The 16,966-nt window shown below is 54.5% G+C and overlaps 7 protein-coding genes and 1 non-coding gene across 8 annotated transcripts; 4 read left to right on the plus strand and 4 right to left on the minus strand.

Moving 5' to 3' along the window:
- Positions 1–1,871: 1,871 nt before the first annotated feature.
- On the plus strand, positions 1,872–4,541 carry GLOTRDRAFT_79497 (uncharacterized protein; the record flags this gene model as incomplete). Its single annotated transcript, XM_007870438.1, has 11 exons — positions 1,872–1,959; positions 2,014–2,048; positions 2,100–2,134; positions 2,188–2,528; positions 2,590–2,691; positions 2,748–2,816; positions 2,870–3,167; positions 3,217–3,457; positions 3,554–3,843; positions 3,904–4,237; positions 4,305–4,541. The coding sequence occupies 11 exons, from the start codon at positions 1,872–1,874 to the stop codon at positions 4,539–4,541; spliced, it is 2,070 nt and encodes a 689-aa protein (XP_007868629.1).
- Positions 4,542–4,839: 298 nt separating this feature from the next.
- Positions 4,840–4,921, minus strand: GLOTRDRAFT_t96. Its single transcript has one exon. It is a non-coding gene; the product is annotated as a tRNA-Thr (tRNA).
- Positions 4,922–5,534: 613 nt separating this feature from the next.
- Positions 5,535–6,500, plus strand: GLOTRDRAFT_111952 (uncharacterized protein). The gene is made up of 3 exons (XM_007870439.1): positions 5,535–5,706; positions 5,763–5,866; positions 5,918–6,500. Exons 1-3 carry the CDS (start codon positions 5,593–5,595, stop codon positions 5,949–5,951), a joined length of 252 nt encoding a protein of 83 aa, XP_007868630.1. The 5' UTR covers positions 5,535–5,592; the 3' UTR covers positions 5,952–6,500.
- Positions 6,498–7,968, minus strand: GLOTRDRAFT_131650 (endo-beta-glucanase; the record flags this gene model as incomplete). The annotated part of the gene is made up of 10 exons (XM_007870440.1): positions 6,498–6,571; positions 6,631–6,687; positions 6,753–6,840; positions 6,894–7,122; positions 7,175–7,208; positions 7,270–7,339; positions 7,401–7,446; positions 7,503–7,535; positions 7,594–7,758; positions 7,808–7,968. 10 exons carry the CDS (start codon positions 7,966–7,968, stop codon positions 6,498–6,500), a joined length of 957 nt encoding a protein of 318 aa, XP_007868631.1.
- A 1,595-nt stretch (positions 7,969–9,563) lies between these two features.
- On the minus strand, positions 9,564–10,531 carry GLOTRDRAFT_100933 (uncharacterized protein). Its single transcript, XM_007870441.1, has 3 exons — positions 10,321–10,531; positions 10,097–10,259; positions 9,564–10,039 (listed from the first exon to the last, which is right to left on the minus strand). The coding sequence occupies exon 3, from the start codon at positions 9,937–9,939 to the stop codon at positions 9,775–9,777; it is 165 nt and encodes a 54-aa protein (XP_007868632.1). The 5' UTR covers positions 9,940–10,039; positions 10,097–10,259; positions 10,321–10,531; the 3' UTR covers positions 9,564–9,774.
- Positions 10,532–11,292: 761 nt separating this feature from the next.
- GLOTRDRAFT_79500 (chaperonin GroL) lies at positions 11,293–13,566 on the plus strand. Its single transcript, XM_007870442.1, has 4 exons — positions 11,293–11,529; positions 11,581–11,631; positions 11,686–11,746; positions 11,796–13,566. The coding sequence occupies exons 1-4, from the start codon at positions 11,349–11,351 to the stop codon at positions 13,291–13,293; spliced, it is 1,791 nt and encodes a 596-aa protein (XP_007868633.1). The 5' UTR covers positions 11,293–11,348; the 3' UTR covers positions 13,294–13,566.
- Positions 13,567–13,678: 112 nt separating this feature from the next.
- On the plus strand, positions 13,679–15,334 carry GLOTRDRAFT_140186 (farnesyl-diphosphate synthase). The gene is made up of 5 exons (XM_007870443.1): positions 13,679–13,956; positions 14,011–14,148; positions 14,200–14,403; positions 14,459–14,547; positions 14,600–15,334. The coding sequence occupies exons 1-5, from the start codon at positions 13,768–13,770 to the stop codon at positions 15,120–15,122; spliced, it is 1,143 nt and encodes a 380-aa protein (XP_007868634.1). The 5' UTR covers positions 13,679–13,767; the 3' UTR covers positions 15,123–15,334.
- Positions 15,335–15,856: 522 nt separating this feature from the next.
- On the minus strand, positions 15,857–16,204 carry GLOTRDRAFT_45715 (uncharacterized protein; the record flags this gene model as incomplete). Its single annotated transcript, XM_007869996.1, has 2 exons — positions 15,857–15,974; positions 16,029–16,204. Coding segments are annotated over 2 exons (294 nt in total), but the record flags the coding sequence as incomplete, so codon positions are not given.
- Positions 16,205–16,966: the final 762 nt, after the last annotated feature.

Below are 16,966 nucleotides of genomic sequence, written 5' to 3' on the forward strand. Positions count from 1 at the left end.
CATGGGTAAGTGTGATACTCTTGCAGTCTCTGAACATACTGATGATGCAGAAGTTGTATAGGCCGACGAGCGTGCGGCATATCACCTTAGTATTTTCTATCTCTGAAACAGTAGGTGCACCACAGGAAGATTGGGTCTTGCGACATGCAAGATGTATCATTAGATGCTCATATGTGTATGTAGTAGATACATATGATGATTACATTGTTTTCCATGCATCCATATGAGCTGCGCCGTCGAGCAATGGGGTGGGAAAGGGGACCGAATCCAGGCATATGGCGTGATTGATGTTATCAGTCCCGTGCAGGTCATGTGACTCTATTTGTGCAACATTTGCGCTATCCCGCGGCAAGAAACTCATGCAAATATTCGGTCTGATTCATTCGCGAGGGCGATTTTCTTGCTCCTGTTTGGCAATCTCAATGCAAACGTTTGATTCCGGATTTTGACGCAACATTTGTACAAATACTGCCGGGCTGTGTACCCTACCCTACCCTACCCGCGCAACCGAACAGGCCCTAAGGAAATTGACTGCTACGGCTTTACATCCCGAAGAGAGCGGGTCGTTTGGAGCCAAGGTCTCGAGAAGATTGATGACCACGAGTGAGCGAGTCCCGTACTATGGAAAGCTTCTGTTACCAATGCAGAGTATTCATCCTAGGACATTAGGAAGGTAAGTCACATTTATATTCAACGGGCAACTTGGATTGCAAGCAGCGGGTACGATAGGTTTGGACACGAGTTTCTGTATTCCATGGCTCAGACGCCTCGACTAGAGTATTTATTAGTTAAGGTCGACCGATACAGACTATCTGGGTCCGCTACCGCCACGGAGAGTTCAGGTACATAGTCGGTATGTTGCTCGCTTAGCTTTCCAGCATCGTAACCGTTCAAAACCACCCTGCTACATAGCGTTTAGATGAGCATCCAATGCGAAGTCCGTGTCGTAGGTTTCGCTAGCAAAGCTTCGGTGATAATCTCGACAAACGAGGGGCGGCAACTGCCGATAGCATTTCGCTGCGGTAACCCTCGCATCGACCTCGCCTCCGCTGTAGCCTCCGTACGGTATACTGGTTCCTATAACTCCGCAGAGGCCACGGGCTGGATGAAATGCGCAGAGACCCCAGGTTTCCGAAGAAAGGAATAGCAACCGTTTTCCTCGAATAACTCCCCTTGACGCCCGCGAAGCTGGGACGAGACGAATACGCAAAGGTGTCCACAGCTTTTGCCTCGTTTCAGCCGCAGTCCCTCCCATGAGTATTCCGGTCTCCTTTCCAAGTACTGCCTCTGGCGATCTACGCCGCTGTGCAAGAGTAAAGCACTGCTATTATGGTCAAGAACATCAATTCTCGGACGTGCTGCGAATCCGAGACTCTGATTTGTACAGCTTTACCGTGCAAATGCGCACTGTATGTCTGTGTAAATTGGTCCACCCTGCTCTGCGCGCGCCTAGATAGGACGACGAGTCCTGATATGGTTTGCGCTATCACCTTCTGTTCAGGTAAACGTGCATAAGATTAGGCGCTGGCGTTAACTTCTACATATATAGCGTGCCATCCCCCAGTCATGGAAATAAACGCTCCCCACCCTCTCTCATCCTCTACCCTGGGCCTGCAGAAAACGTTACGAACATACCTCCCGTTCCATGTTCGGCAGACGCTGGAACAGGAAGGACAAGCGCACCGTCGACAATAATCCAGACTCGGGTCGTGATTCCTCTGTCGAAAGTTTCCAAAGCATGCCCGCCACACGCTCTGGAACCTCTTCCGACAGTCGGAATGACAACATGTCAAACACAGAGTACGCTCAGCGGGCGCGTGAGCTCCACAAGCTCATGAAGGATTTGCGAGCTTTAGGGTACGTCGAACAGGATGTTGTCCCTCGCGGCTTTCGAACGTGTCTATAGAATCCAGAGCGTCCTGGAGCTGCCGCGAATTGCGGTGATCGGCGGACAGTCAGGTATGCCGTGGCTGCGGAGCAGACGTATCCTGCCATTGCTCACGACGGTTTTAGCTGGCAAAAGCTCCCTCGTCGAGGCTATCAGTGGGGTGAGCGGCATGTCCTCGAGCATAGCCAGATATTAACGCGTTGCATCACAGATCAAGGTCCCGCGCGACAGCGGGACCTGCACCAGGTAGGCCTACACTCGCACCTGCTTGTTGCTTGACCCGCTGTGACGGTTTGCAGGTGCCCAATGGAATGCACACTCAGCAGCACCCAGGGCGCCTGGTCTTGCCAGATCAGCCTGCGCTTTGACTACAATGCCAAGGGCGAGAGGTCTACTCCTGACACGCGTAGCTTCAGCCCCCTTTTGACCGACAAGGCTGAGGTGGAGATATGGCTCCGGCGGGCGCAGGCGGCGATCCTCAACCCCCAGTCGGATCCTAACGCGTTCCACAGCTGGTCACGCGAGAAGATACGAGAGGCAGGGAAGAACGATAGTGCCATGTTGAAGTTCTCGAAGAACGTCGTCTGCGTGGACATATGCGATCCCGAGGCGACAGATCTATCCTTCGTCGACCTACCAGGTCTGAAAGTTGACTAGCATTATACATGCCCTTTCGGCGCTCATCGTAGCAATCTTAACAGGCTTGATCCAGGTTGGAGAAGGTATTGAGATCATCAAAGGATTGGTGGAAGAGTATATTCAAGGGGAGAAGACGTTCATCCTCGTCACTATCCCTGCTAGCGGTAAAGTCTTCTCTCAGCCTCCGCTTCTTGTTACATTTCATAACTTGAAAATACAGACGATATACAAAACCAGCAAGCCCTGCTTCTTGCGAAGACGGCAGATCCGGAGGGGAAGAGGACCCTTGGTGTGTACCCACCTCGTGCTTATGCGCGCCCATCTGATCGACCGCATACACAGGTGTTATCACAAAGCCTGACACAGTGCTTCCGGGCCAAACGGGCCTCATGGAACGCTGGAAGAAAGTGCTGCAAGGGGACGCCGAGGACCATCCACTGACACATGGGTACTTTTGCGTCCGGCTGTCGGACGATCAGGAGCGGACGCAGGTGCTGACCCGCGCGCAAAGTATCCAGCGTGCGCAGCAGTTCTTCGAAAGTAAATCCCCCTGGAAGGAGATCAGCGATCGGTCCAGACTGGGAATCCCCGGGCTTGTGTCGTATGCGAGCGACTTGCTGTTGCAGTGTATGGAAGAAGGGTGAGCGGATGTGCCACAATTTGTGACTGCATGTTAACAAGCGTATCAGATTGCCGAAGCTGAGGACGGACGTGGCGAAACTCCTTGCAGATTATCTTTCCAAGCTCTCGAAGCTCCCGCCACGTCTCAGTGACCCTGGGGTGGAACTTCTGGCACTGATCATAAATTTCTCCACCGACCTCGAGGCGAGTGTTCATGGAAAGTGTGATGACAAGACTTTCGTCCGGCGGAATAGGGCCGCATACCATTACTTTGAGGAGGCTATCCGGAGCACCGTGCCTCAGTTCACAGTGAAGAATTCGGCTTTCGACATTACTGAGGCAGTAGAAGGAGCCGTTTCTGACGGCGAAGAATTCCCGGATACCATGGGAATACGCCACGTTCAGCAATATGGCGGGATGAACTTGACAGCCGTGCGCCGAGTCATTGAAGAGTATGCCTTTTCGCTGCTTCAGCCGGTCGCAATGCTAACCGCTGTCCACAGAGAAACAGCATGGGAATTGCCATTCAACATCCCCTACGACGCCAAGAAGCGCTTGATTAAAAGATTCATCAAACTATGGCATGAACCGACTAAGAGATGCTTCGACTCCGTCTGGCAGTCGCTGACGGATCATACGACTGACTTACTCAAGACGCATTTCGGCCAGTTCAAGGCCCTCGAGGTGCATATGAGGTGCGATTATCCGCTCAATATGTGAATAGAGGTAGCTCACAATGCGCTTCTGACTGGAAGGCAGCTTGTCTTCGAGTTGATGGAGGAGGTGAAGCGACTCGCGCTCGAATTTGTGACTGAAACTCTGGAGAGCGACAATTTGTACTACACGGACAACATCCACTACTTCTCGGAAACTCGAGAGACGTGGCTCAGACAGTACAGGGCTGCTGGGCGACCACCGGTGCATCACAATCCTATTATTGTAGCGCGAGCGCTGCAAGAGCTCCAGAATGCCGGCTACGGCGCTCTGAGCGCTGAAGATCTGGAACGGTTGTACCCTCCCAACCCTGAATTCGAGGAAGAAATAACTGTTATGGCCGACGTCCGTGCATACTTTCAAGTTGCTTACAAGGTCGACTGATTCGTGATCATCCGCTCATGTTTCGCCGTAGCTGACGTGCTCTATGGGTCTGTTTTAGCGCATTATCGACGATATGCCCCAGAATATCGAGAACAAGCTCAACAAAGCGGTCTCTGCTCAGATGCAAAGGCGTCTTCTCGAAAGGACGGGCATCGCTTCGGGTAAGGCCGATTCTGAGACGTTGACACGCTTGTTGGATGAGGACCCAGCGGTGACCGCTAAGCGGGAGGAACTGAAGAAGAGGGTTGAGCAGGTCAGGCAGATCCAGAAGAGACTGCGTGAGTTCGTCGTCTGAGAAGAGGGTGCACACTGTACCATCCTTTAGACAAGGGCGCATGCTAAGTATTCTTGCCAATGTATATGTACTAACGAGGTACGGCTCGTGATTCCCAATGCTGCAACGGCAGTTACTCCGGTTATCAGTTCAATATTGATCACAGCTGCCATGGGCACTATAAAGTAGTTTTAGTCCCTGGATGTCTAGGTGCGCTCCATCACTTGAGATTGGGCCACCAAATAGATGATAAAAAGGTCAATGGAACGAGAATACGAGGACTAGTTCCAGTCAGTGGAATAGCAAAACAATAGCTTTATGCCACCTACCCGGATCGAACGAGTGATCTCTCCGTCGCATGACATACAAGCGGAGCGCCGTAACCACTTAGCCAAGGTGGCGTACCAAATTGGTTTCAACACATAATATAGACCGTAGCACTTTTTAAACGCCCTCATTCCTCTGATTCTCGCGATCGTTGTCTACCACTGTCCTTGTCTACCCCGCCGAGGACCCGTGCACGAACTAGGGCGCACTTATCGGCCTACTGCCACTGGTCGTACGACAATTGCCCGGGAGATGTTTCTCCACCAACCTTCATTCACACTCGGCAGGCTCTAGAACTGGTCACGGTCATCGGGCTGGACTTCGCTGTGATTCACCTGATGGTGGCCACTGCCCAGAATCTCGACGGCGAGGACGATTAGCAGTATAGAAATGTCTCAGACAGATAGCCTCAATTTTGCTCGTCCTAGCTCGCCAGAAAGCCTGGGTACCCGACAATATTCACCGTGACAGAAGTCTCCGAGTCTCTCGTTATGGGCTCAGTATGACTGACCACCTTGGAGGAGCAAGCCTGTCAGTACCTGCGGAATGCCAAATACAAATTGCTTAGGTCACTCGCACACCGCCCGAGCCTCGTTTGCTCCAGATGGATGGTCCCATGGCTCGAGGCTATCTATAGTGTGGGTACAGAGGCCGCGCTATAAAGGCTCAAGGGTCATGAGGCACGGTAGTGTATTCGCTACAACCCTGAACGACCCCGCACTGCTCCATACTCTACTCGCGCGTCATGTCTGCCCTCCTGCGCTCGTCTGCCAACCTTCTGCGTACCTCTGTCGCTCCGCAGGCGTCCCAGGCTGCGACAAAGAGGTTCGCGAGTACCCAGAACCGCGTCTACTATGAGGTTCATACGTCCCTTTCTCTGCGATGGACGTGCGTCTGACGCCTGTCATCCCGCAGCACACGTTCCCGTTCGACTATAGCAAGCGGTCATTCGCTCTGAAGTACGCCCTCTTCTGCACGACCGGGTTCTCTATCCCTTTCATTGCAGCGACCTATCAGATGTATGTCCTCTCTAGTCCTGTCTCGCCTCGCGTCTGACACGCTATGGCTAGCTGGAAGTCCGGGGCTGGTGCAGCACCGCAGTAAGATGCTAGATGGATTAAGTTATTGTGATTTGTTTCAACACTTGTACTATATCATGCTGTCTCGTCCATACTCGATTCCTGCTCTCTTCGCCCAAGTCAGCCAATCAGACACCCCTCCTAGCTTTTGACTAGTTGAACGACGTTGCAGGTGAAGATTGGGCCTTGTGGGACGAGTCGTAGGGCATCCATCGCCAGCGCGCCTGGACTCCGGAGCGGTATGTGAAAGAAGTGAAGCGTGTTCTGCGGTCCAGACTAGACATGCTCGGTACACGGAGGGTCCGAATGCAGCTGATTGACCTCAAGCTATGGATTGTAGATTGCAGTTCGTATCGGGGAAGACGCAGGCGAGGCTCTCGGTATGGTCATGCTAATATACACGCGTATTCGCAATGATAAATACAAGACGAGTTACAACAAAACTTATATCAGTACAGAGCTCGAATAAGATGATACAACTACGCAGATCGACCTTCCAGAGGTCGTATCGTACACTCGCACAGAAGCTAGAAACCCAAAGATACAAGATCAGACCCGAATTATGGAGGCATCAGGTATAGACCCGGATCGCGGCGAAGTCGAAGTATGCGTTGTTAAACGCCGAAGGGTTATTGTTCACATAATCTGTCGATAACATACTGGTCAGAATTCATCTCTTGAGTAATAGAGGGATCACGACGGACCGACACAAGACCCGGGGCAGCCGCTCGAGCTGTAGACCGAACCTGCCCAGTCGCCACCTGCAGTTCAACATCAGGTTTGCTTTGGTAGAGGTAGTCGGAGAGGCGGCAAGGAGAAGACGTACAGAAAGTCAAGTTGATGATGATATTGTGCGGGCCGAAATGCGAGCTGATGTCGCAGCTGGTGCTCGGGAAGAGCGCGCTCGGCGTACCCTGCCAACGCCGTCAGCGCACAAGCACCCAGCGCTAACAATATGATGACAAACCCAGTTCCCGGTGTTGACGCTGTTCCCCCCGTTGCGCACGTCGCTGGGCACGCTCCCGCTGTTCCGCGGCCAGAACCAGACCTTGATGGCAGAGTTGGTACGCTCGACGGCGTACCACCCGCCGCCGTTGCTGTTGAACGCGGGCCCGTAGCTGTTGGCGCCGTTCACCTTGACGCCGCACCCTGCGTTATTAGTAGCGGCGGTGTCGCAGTTGGTGCCAGTGGACGATCTACGGAAGCGAGATTAGAGTGGGCACAGCTCGAGGGATAGGGAGGATGGACCCTGTCATGGACCGCGAGGAAGGCATGGTACAGCCTGGAGTCACCAGTTCAGTGATCGATCTTACTTGTTTGAAGGATGCTTGATACGAACGAACCTGAGCTGGTGTGTAGGGTGACTTGGTCCGGGCTTTGGTCATTCACGCCCTCGACGATGTCTACTTCTCCCTGATGGGAAACGGGCCGGTGATTAATGGTCTATCGTCGACTGGGGATACGGGACCCTCACCTGGTTAGGCCAGTTGTTGCCGACTTCCCAGACTGCCGGCCAGGTCCTAATACCGACCGATATCAGACATTCCCGCCCACATATCGAATAAAGAGCACTCACCCGCATCCCTGGGGCATATGTCGCATATCAAACCTGTAGTCCGAAAATAATGAATGCCGCGTGCGCCCTCAGGACACCGAAGGCTACTTACACGGCGACGTGGGTGCTATACTGCTTGTTCGACTGCAACCGCACCGAATCTCGCCCGGGTCCGCTGGCGCTGAGAGTCGTGGTGTGGTCCGCGCGCAGGATGAACGTGTTGCCGGAGGCGTAGGTGAGATTCTTGCTCTGTGCTGTGCCTTTGTCGACGTAGTTTCTGGTCTGGCCGTCAGCGCGTGCCACCATTTGTGAGGAACGCGACTTACACTCGGCCGTGTGTGGGGTCGGAGATGGCTTGGTAGGAGAAGAAGCTGTTGAATCCGCTGCCGACGACATTATCGGAGAGGGAGTATGTCGCGCTCAGGACGGGGATGGTCAGAGTGAACAGGCAGAGGCACCGCTGGAGGACCGAGGTTGTCGTCTTCATTGCGCGGGTTGGATGGAGGAAGGCGGGTATGGGGATGTAGATATCGAGTTTCGCTGCGAGATATTTAAACTATGTGCCAGATAGCGCAAAGTGGAAGCATCTCGCAATGTAACTCTACCAAGCACCGTGCTGCAAAGATGACAAGCCACGAGCCCAGCGGTCTGAGAGGAAGCACACGGTTGCGAGGGGTCGATTCACGAAATGGAACGCCCCATCGGGGGAGGAAGAACGCTCACCCAGCAGATAGCTCCCGACACGGCTGGCAAGCCACGCGTCCGCTGGACGAGCTTGCACAGGCTTGCACGAATGACCTCCGGCGCGCAGTCAGATGGAGAGTATCGAGGATCGCCGACAGGTCACTATCATCCTTACTGACCGGGCTACCGCCGGTGGCGAATGAGCGCGCCTTCGAATAGAGGGGAGATGGATGAGCATGCTTCTCGCTGGGTTCGCAACATGCTCGGGCGCTGTAACCTTGACCTGCGAGGCAGGAAAGGCTGAGCTGCCCAACTTGAATCATATGCGCGAGACACCGCGAGCCATCGTATAGCTCCGGAAAGGGGTCCCTATTGTTGCGGTCCGGGAGTAATCAGAACGAATCGCCGTTGAATGATGAATGATACCGTGCACGGGTGTTTACCCTCAGCGATACTGTCCGAATCGTCCGAATCATCCCCCATTCGGGCTGCAAGGCGTTGTGGTCCAATCAGCATGGGGATTCATTAACGTTAAAGACTATGTGGCACGCTTCGCTCGGGAACGTATCGGACATCCGAAGATCACTTGACGACCAGCGTCTTCATGCAGATTCGCATCCTGCAGACACGCTTTTGTCCGACTACATGTGATGCATACCATCGATAGGCTGGTGCGGTGTCAGCCCGGCCAGCAGGCAGCGTGGCTAATGGGGGGTGTCTCGAGAGGAACCAGCCATTTACCGCCCTCCTTATACTAATAGACAGGAGACGCGGTTTACAAGTCCAACTGAGTGCCTAGTATGATACAAACAGGGCTCGCGCTTTCTTCGCGCCACAACGTCCAGACTCTAATCAAGTACCAGTGTCAGACGCGCGTACCGTACGTGTACGTATACCATAATACGGTATAGCATAGCTGCCTGTAACGGCCAGTGTCCGCAATGGCATCCTCGCGACCCCCCAGTGCCCGAGCATCAGACGAAGAACGTCAACGAAAACGCCTCAAATTGCAAGACTCATTGAAAGCCGACGCTCTCGCAGCAGCCAGAGACCTGGTCAGCCAGTTAGAAATGTTGGAAGCACGCATGCAATTAAATCACACCGGCCGGTCGCCCAGCCTGGAGGGCCGAGTGAAAGATTTGCGCGCGGTCCTAACTGTATTCCTACGGAAAGGAGGTGAATGCGAGATCGCCTCGGAATTCCTCGATTTACAGTTTCCAAATGTTGAGCAGCTGGGTGAGCCCTTCGCTTCGAATTCGACGCATTCGCATGCTGCACTCAATTTCCTTGCGAAGGCGTATTCATTGAGGCGTGTGTAAATGCCTACCACCACTTCCGTGAATGCTACAGCAAGCATAAAAGCCCGAAGCCTTCTCCCTCTGACTATGCCTTGAACTGGCCGAGTATGGTTATACCCAACCTGCTTTGCGGGAGGCCTCCAGAGAAGCGAGGCCTTCCCCTGTCGACGCTGCACGATGCCTTCAGGGAGTTCATTCTTCAAGCCAATTCTCTGCTTCCACTGGGATGCCCCTTGGCAATCCGGGCTCTCCAGGCTGCTGCGGGCTTGTGTCACTGCATGGGCGAGAGTTTCACGAATGATAGCGAACGATCATCCCAGTTTGACAAGTGCGTTCAGGGTCTTTTCCCCTCTTGGCGGAGTAAGCATCACCTGAGCCCGCCTGGCGACGTCTCCGTTGGACACGTAGGCCGTACACTCGTGTCCTGGGATGGCCGAGTCCTGGTTCTTCGCGAGGACAGGGCTGACATTGGGCATGGCGGTGAGGTTTATATGCAGGTAGCCCGAGATTACGATCTATGGCGCCAGATGGATAGCACGACCGAGGGATCTCCGGCGTTTTTGGTATGTGTGCTAGGTGCGTAAGGCGAGTCACTGATTCTTCGTCTGCATCACCTAAACTCTCGATTCCCAGGCCCTCTTTTCATCGTCTCGGGTGCTTACTGGGATGGGGCTCATGTCGTGGTGGAACCTTTGACCAGGCCTTGTTACATGCTCGCAGATGGGACGGACCGGCGCCCGAACGAGCTTGCACAGGTTCTGTATGCTCTTCGCCACGGTGTGGATCTGCTGGATAGGTACCTGCTCCTGTCTGGTGCTCATACAACTGTCACCGTGACTCATGATGATATTATCCAGGACACCGGAGTCCCGGCAGCGTCTAAGGCCCTCCACCCCTAGGGTTTATCATGATTGTAACTCAATAGACGGCAACCCAGCCTTGGCCCTCGGGAGTTTGTCAGACTTTGAGCGGACCCTTCTTTCAGAGCATGCCATCTTCTCAGCCTCCCTGAAGCGGCCCAACGTCGAGGCCGAGCGAGTTTTAGTGAAGCTCGTAACGCGAGCGTACGGCGAGAAGGTGCACGACCATCTTGCCTCGCATGGACATGCACCGAAGCTGTACGGTCGCAAGGTCCTCGAAGGCGCTCCGACGGCATACGTGATGGAACAGCTCGACTCGCGATGGGTCTCGTTGTTCGACCTCGCAGCGGGCAGCAAGAGAAGTGTCATCGAGGCCCCGCATGTGCTGTTCGCTACCGAACGCGCTCTCGAACGTGTTTTGTCCGTCCTGGAGGCAGCTGGCTACGTGCACGGAGATTTCCGCTCGAATAATATCATGATCAGGCTGGACGATGCCCGGCAACGAATCGTGTTTGGACCCGAGGGCGTGCAGCTGAAGGTGGTAGACTTTGATTGGGCGGGCGACGCGGGTGTGGTGCGGTATTCGGCTACCCGAAACCCAGAGGTTGAATGGCCTGGTCACCCTGGGGAGATTATTCACAGAGGTGACGACCGCCGACTCTTTGAATTGTGGTGGCCGTCCTTCCCGCCCCCTCGTGAATATCCTTTCTAGTCCCTTTTATGTATTTATTAATCCAGCCATTCAAAATTGAATTCGCTATTTTATACATTTCAGTCGCTAATATTTCGCAGTGTTCGTCCTATGTGTTTAGACTGTAGCGAGCAATAGCACCTCTATGCATCAGACACGATGTCGGCGGAAGCAAACCCTGACAAAAGCCAAATCGGGACATCACCTGACGCTGGGAAACTTTCCCCGTGCATTCCAGAGAGTTCGGCTCGCGAGCCCAATTTTGCTTGAAAAGCTTCGTCCCGAGGTTCTTTCGTTCGTCGTTGCCGTCGTCCCCGACACTCCCGCCGCCGCCATGCACCACGTCTCGTCCACCTCTTCCCGCGCTCTGCGCCGCGCAGCTGCAAAAGCCGCGAAGCCTTCGCTGGCCCGCGGCGCCCACAAGGAGATTAAGTTCTCCAACGAGGGACGCGCGAGTATTCTCAAGGGTGTTGACACGCTCGCCAACGCTGTCAGTGTCACGCTGGGTCCCAAGGGTAGGTAGCGTATGCGCTTCCGCGAGTCCTGTTGTACTGAAGGACGCGCAGGCCGCAACGTTATCATTGAGCAGTCGTTTGGCGGACCCAAAATCACCAAAGGTACGTTGCATGTGTGAATCGTTTGTCAGACACGGCGCTCAATGAACTTCTCAGATGGTGTGACCGTTGCCAAGTCGATTTCATTGGAAAACAAGTTCGAAAACTTGGGTGCACGGTGAGTATATGCGCGCTCTGGACTTACGCGGTACTGACGTTCCTCGCAGTCTCGTTCAGGACGTCGCGTCAAAAACCAACGAGGTTGCTGGTGATGGTACGACGACCGCTACCGTTCTGGCTCGTGCCATCTACTCGGAGGGTGTGAAGAACGTCGCCGCTGGATGCAACCCCATGGACCTCCGCCGGGGTTCGCAGGCTGCCGTCGAACGCGTCGTCGAATTCCTGTCTTCGAACGCAAAGACAATCACTACTACGGCCGAGATTGCCCAGGTTGCAACGATCTCAGCGAACGGGGACGCCCACGTGGGCAACCTGATTGCCCAGGCTATGGAGAAGGTCGGCAAGGAGGGTGTTATCACCGTCAAGGAGGGTCGGACGATCGAGGACGAGATTGAGATCACGGAAGGCATGCGTTTCGACCGCGGTTACATCTCTCCCTACTTTGTCACGGACGTCAAGGCGCAGAAGGTCGACTTTGAAAAGCCGCTCATCCTGCTCAGCGAGAAGAAGATCAGCCTGCTCCAGGACATCTTGCCGTCGCTCGAGGCAGCTGCCCAGCAACGTCGACCTCTGTTGATCATTGCCGAGGACGTTGACGGTGAGGCGCTCGCTGCTTGCATCCTGAACAAGCTCCGCGGCCAGCTCTCCGTGGCTGCCGTCAAGGCGCCCGGGTTCGGTGACAACCGCAAGTCCATCCTGGGCGACCTGGCTATCCTCACTGGCGGTACTGTCTTTACGGACGAACTGGACATCAAGCTGGAACGTGCTACGCCCGACTTACTTGGTTCGACCGGGTCGGTGACGATCACGAAGGACGACACGATTATCTTGAACGGCGAGGGCTCCAAGGACGCCATCCAGGCGCGTTGTGAGCAGATTCGCAGCATGATCGCTGACCCGGCCACGAGCGAGTACGACAAGACGAAGCTGCAGGAGCGTCTTGCCAAGCTGAGTGGTGGTGTCGCCGTGATCAAGGTGGGCGGAAGCAGCGAGGTGGAGGTCGGTGAGAAGAAGGACCGTTATGATGATGCGCTCAACGCCACCCGCGCGGCGGTGGAGGAGGGTATTCTGCCCGGCGGAGGTGTTGCGCTCCTGAAGGCGTCTCTGGCTCTGGCCACGAACGCGCCCGGTGCTTCGAGTCAGCCCACATCCCCCGATGCCAAGCCGATCCCGACCGCCAACTTTGACCAGGATCTCGGTGTGTCCATCATCCGCCGGGCGCTGACGCAGCCGGCTCGCACGATCCTGTCGAACGCGGGCGAGGAGGCGTCGGTGATCGTGGGCTCGTTGACGACGAACTATGGAAGCGCGGACAAGTTCGCGTGGGGCTACGACGCGAGCAAGGGCCAGTACGTCGACATGATCAAGGCCGGTATCGTGGACCCGCTCAAGGTGGTCCGGACGGCGCTCGTGGACGCTGCCGGTGTCGCGAGCTTGCTGACGACGAGTGAGGCGTGCGTTGTGGAGGCCGAGGAGAAGGACAAGCCGGCGCCTGGTATGGGCATGGGCGGTATGGGTGGAATGGGCGGTATGGGCGGATTCTAAGGCGATGATGAGGTGGGGGTTACAGGGACCAAAAATATGGTATAATTCATTTATTGCGCGTCGCATCACATCCACATCTATTTCGCATCCTGTCCATTCATCGTGTTCTATATCCATAGTCGTGTCGCATGTTGTCGCATCTAATCCAATCACCACTCACCGTGTCCTTTTCTTCCATTCGATGTTGTCGGTGTTCCGTCGCTCATCGTCCCAGTAGCCCATGTTAGTCCATGCCTTGCCCAATCCGAGACTACAATCACCGACAGGTACAGGATGCACTGCTGGTGCGTTAACGCGGCCGTCCTGTTAGTGCGGCCGCCCTAACCGAGACATCGGATTCCGAGATCGTGCCACTCTAAAAGCTTTACACGACTGTCTCGGACTTGTCCCGAGTGAGACTATAAAACACGCCCTCTGCTTTCTCGCGCCCGTTTACCTCGAGTACTCACCTCTCCTGCTTACCCCTCCTTCGCCATGGCCCCCAGTCCGATGATCAAGACCGAGGTCGCGTCCGCCGCGGCGACGGCGTCCAAGCCGACTACGAACGGAAAGCAAGCTGCTCGTCTGCGCTTCGAGGATGTATTCGAGACCCTGCGGAACGAGATCATCGCCGATTTCGCGTCCAAGGGCATGCCAGAGGACGCGGTCGAGTGGTACAAGCGCGTGCGTGATCTATCTCCTTTCGTACTCGCCTACGCGCCTGACACCGCCTCGTAGAGCCTCAATTACAACACCCCCGGCGGCAAGCTCAACCGCGGGCTGTCCGTCGTCGACACCGTCCGTATACTGAAAGGATCAGACTTGACGGAGGAGGAGTATTTCAAGTCGGCGCTGCTGGGATGGTGTGTCGAGCTGGTGAGTGAAGCCCCGTCCAGCCCGGTGTTCCCTCGCCCTGACCGCTGGCAGCTGCAAGCGTTCTTCCTGGTGTCTGACGACATGATGGACAACTCGGTCACTCGTCGCGGACAGCCATGCTGGTTCCGTGTCGACGGCGTGAACATGCTCGCGATCAACGACTCGTTCATGCTCGAGTCCGCCATCTACTTCCTCCTCCGGAAACACTTCCGCCAGGACGCTTGTTACGTCGACCTCCTCGAACTGTTCCACGATGTCAGTCGTCGATTCTTCGATTCCTCGAGTGACCGTACTTATGTCGTGAACCCAGGTAACATACTTGACGGAGATGGGCCAACTCCTCGACCTTATCACCGCCCCCGAAGACCAAGTTGACCTGAGTAAATTCTCACTAGAGAGGTAAGGATATCACAGTACAGATTCCTGTGGAATGCTAAGCCACCCTCTACAGACATCGCCTCATCGTCGTCTACAAGACCGCGTACTACTCCTTCTACCTGCCCGTCGCGCTCGCGATGCACATGTCCGGCATCCCCGTCTCGCAGGGCTCCTTCAAGCCGTATGACGCCGCAAAGGACATCCTCATCCCGCTCGGCGAGTACTTCCAGGTGCAAGACGACTTCCTCGACTTTGCCGGCACGCCAGAGCAGATCGGCAAGATCGGGACGGACATCCTCGACAACAAGTGCTCATGGTGCATTAACACCGCGCTCGCGGTCGCCACGCCCGAGCAGCGTGCGCTGCTCGACGAGAACTACGGGCGCAAGGACTCGGCGAAGGAGCGCAAGGTGAAGGAGATCTACGAGGAGCTCGACATGCGCGGGCGGTACGCCAAGTATGAGGAGGGCGCGTACAAGAAGATCATCGGCCTCATCGAGAGCGTCCCCGAGACGCCCACGGCCGACGGGTCGCCCGTGCTCAAGCGGGAAGTGTTCAAGGCGTTCCTGGACAAGATCTACAAGCGGACGAAGTGAGGGAGGGGCAATGTGTATTCTTGGGAGGGCTGCTTCGGGACATCTGTACATATCTGCATGCATCACTATAGAGTCGGCTCGTCGGGTTATCCTGCTCTTGGTAGTCTGGAATATGTCATAGTTTTGCTTTAAACGTCGAAGGACTACGAGTCTAGGACACAAGCTCATTGCGGAAGTAGTTATTCTCTGAAGAGGTGAATGCAGACGACAAGAATAGTCAGACTCACTACAAGCATAGCAATGAGCAAGCCCGATTGTAGACGCGTGAGATCAAACAGAAATAAGAGGCACTCGACAGAAAGATATATGAAAGGGGCTGCAAAAAACAATCGCGACAGGAATCATTATGAACGTGAAACGTGCGTCCTGGTCTGTAAAGGGGGTGGGAAGGACTGCCACCACGAATCGAAGAGTCGGCGGTCATCACCGCTTTGAATAACCTCCCCAGAAAGGCCAGGCCATGCATCAGGAAACACGCGGAAGCCAGCATAGATCAATGTAGGTTACAGAGGGCAGAGTGGTCTTTTGGTTTCCCCCCCTCCCCATAGGTCACTATAAACTGCAACGATATATGAGAGGTCTTATATGGCTCGAAGGTAGAGGCAAATAGGTCATATAGTCGCATAGATGTTGGAGTATAGGCTGCATAGTCATGCATAGTTCGGTCATAGAAGGGTTCAATCATATAACATTCATATAATAAATCGGTCTCTAGCAATAATCTACCGGATGCTTCATTCGCTGTCATATTCTACCCCGTGCAGCTCCCACTCCCTCCTCGCCGCTGCGTAGTCATCGTTGACAAGTAGGCGTGCATCACCTTCATTTGTCTCCGGTACCTTCGCGCAACTCCTACGAAAGAAGCTCAGCAAATCAAGTGCACCTCAAAGCAAGATAATGACTCACCGTGCACGTTTCAGCAAGTTTACTCGGATCCTGGTGACAACATCTAGATCTTTGGTCTTGAAGTCAAAGGTCTCAAGGGCGGTAAGCTGCGCATCGAACTTCTGAGCATAGGCCGATTCGGTAAATTGGATGTCCGTGCGTTGACCGGTTATCCATTCATCGAGAGCACATTGAACCTATGCAACCAGTTAGTGCAGGCCACAGGCAAAAAGTCGGGACTTACCGCCGTCAGCACCAGGGCTATAGTCATGAGCGGTATCCCTTTGCGCGCGCACTCTCCACGTCGCTCCATGGTGACCATGGACTCGAAGTACTCCGTGTACATGATTCCTTCATCTGTATGGTTCGCATACATGTTTCATTAATCACTGACTGAATGATAGGGTGCATGTATGCACCCTCCCGTGTCGCCGGATCCTACAAATTTTGTAAGCATTTTCATTGTAGCAGAGGTCTCCTTACCTTGAAAATGAATGAGTTGCCCTGCAATAGCACTGCCACTTTGTCGCGCGTCTCTCGTGGATCCGCCTTCTGAGTGGCATCGTACAACTTGTAAAGGACCGGCACAAGGGTGCGGCACTTGCTCTTGACTTCGCCACGCAACTGTGACCCCCGTGCAGTTATCTAGATGTAGTTAGATCGTCTAGAGCTGAGAAGATACTGTAAGATGCACCAATGTACTGAGGCCGTCTGTCAATGCCACAGACACATTCTTGCCTGAGCAAGCCTTCGCCCAGGCATCCTTGGCATACGTTGTCGCCTCTGTGAGGTCCGGGTATGGCCAGTCTGTAGCTATAAGGCTCCGATAATGGCGCTGAGCGACAACAAGGAGCGACTGCTCAAGCATAGAGAAATCGCCGGCAGTCAAGCGGCCACGAGAACCGCTGCCTGACATCATCATCTTCTGCTTCTTCACTACATGTGTTGTCTCGATGGCG

The sequence above is a fragment of the Gloeophyllum trabeum genome (assembly GCF_000344685.1).
Source record: "Gloeophyllum trabeum ATCC 11539 unplaced genomic scaffold GLOTRscaffold_00011, whole genome shotgun sequence".
NCBI lineage: Eukaryota > Fungi > Basidiomycota > Agaricomycetes > Gloeophyllales > Gloeophyllaceae > Gloeophyllum > Gloeophyllum trabeum.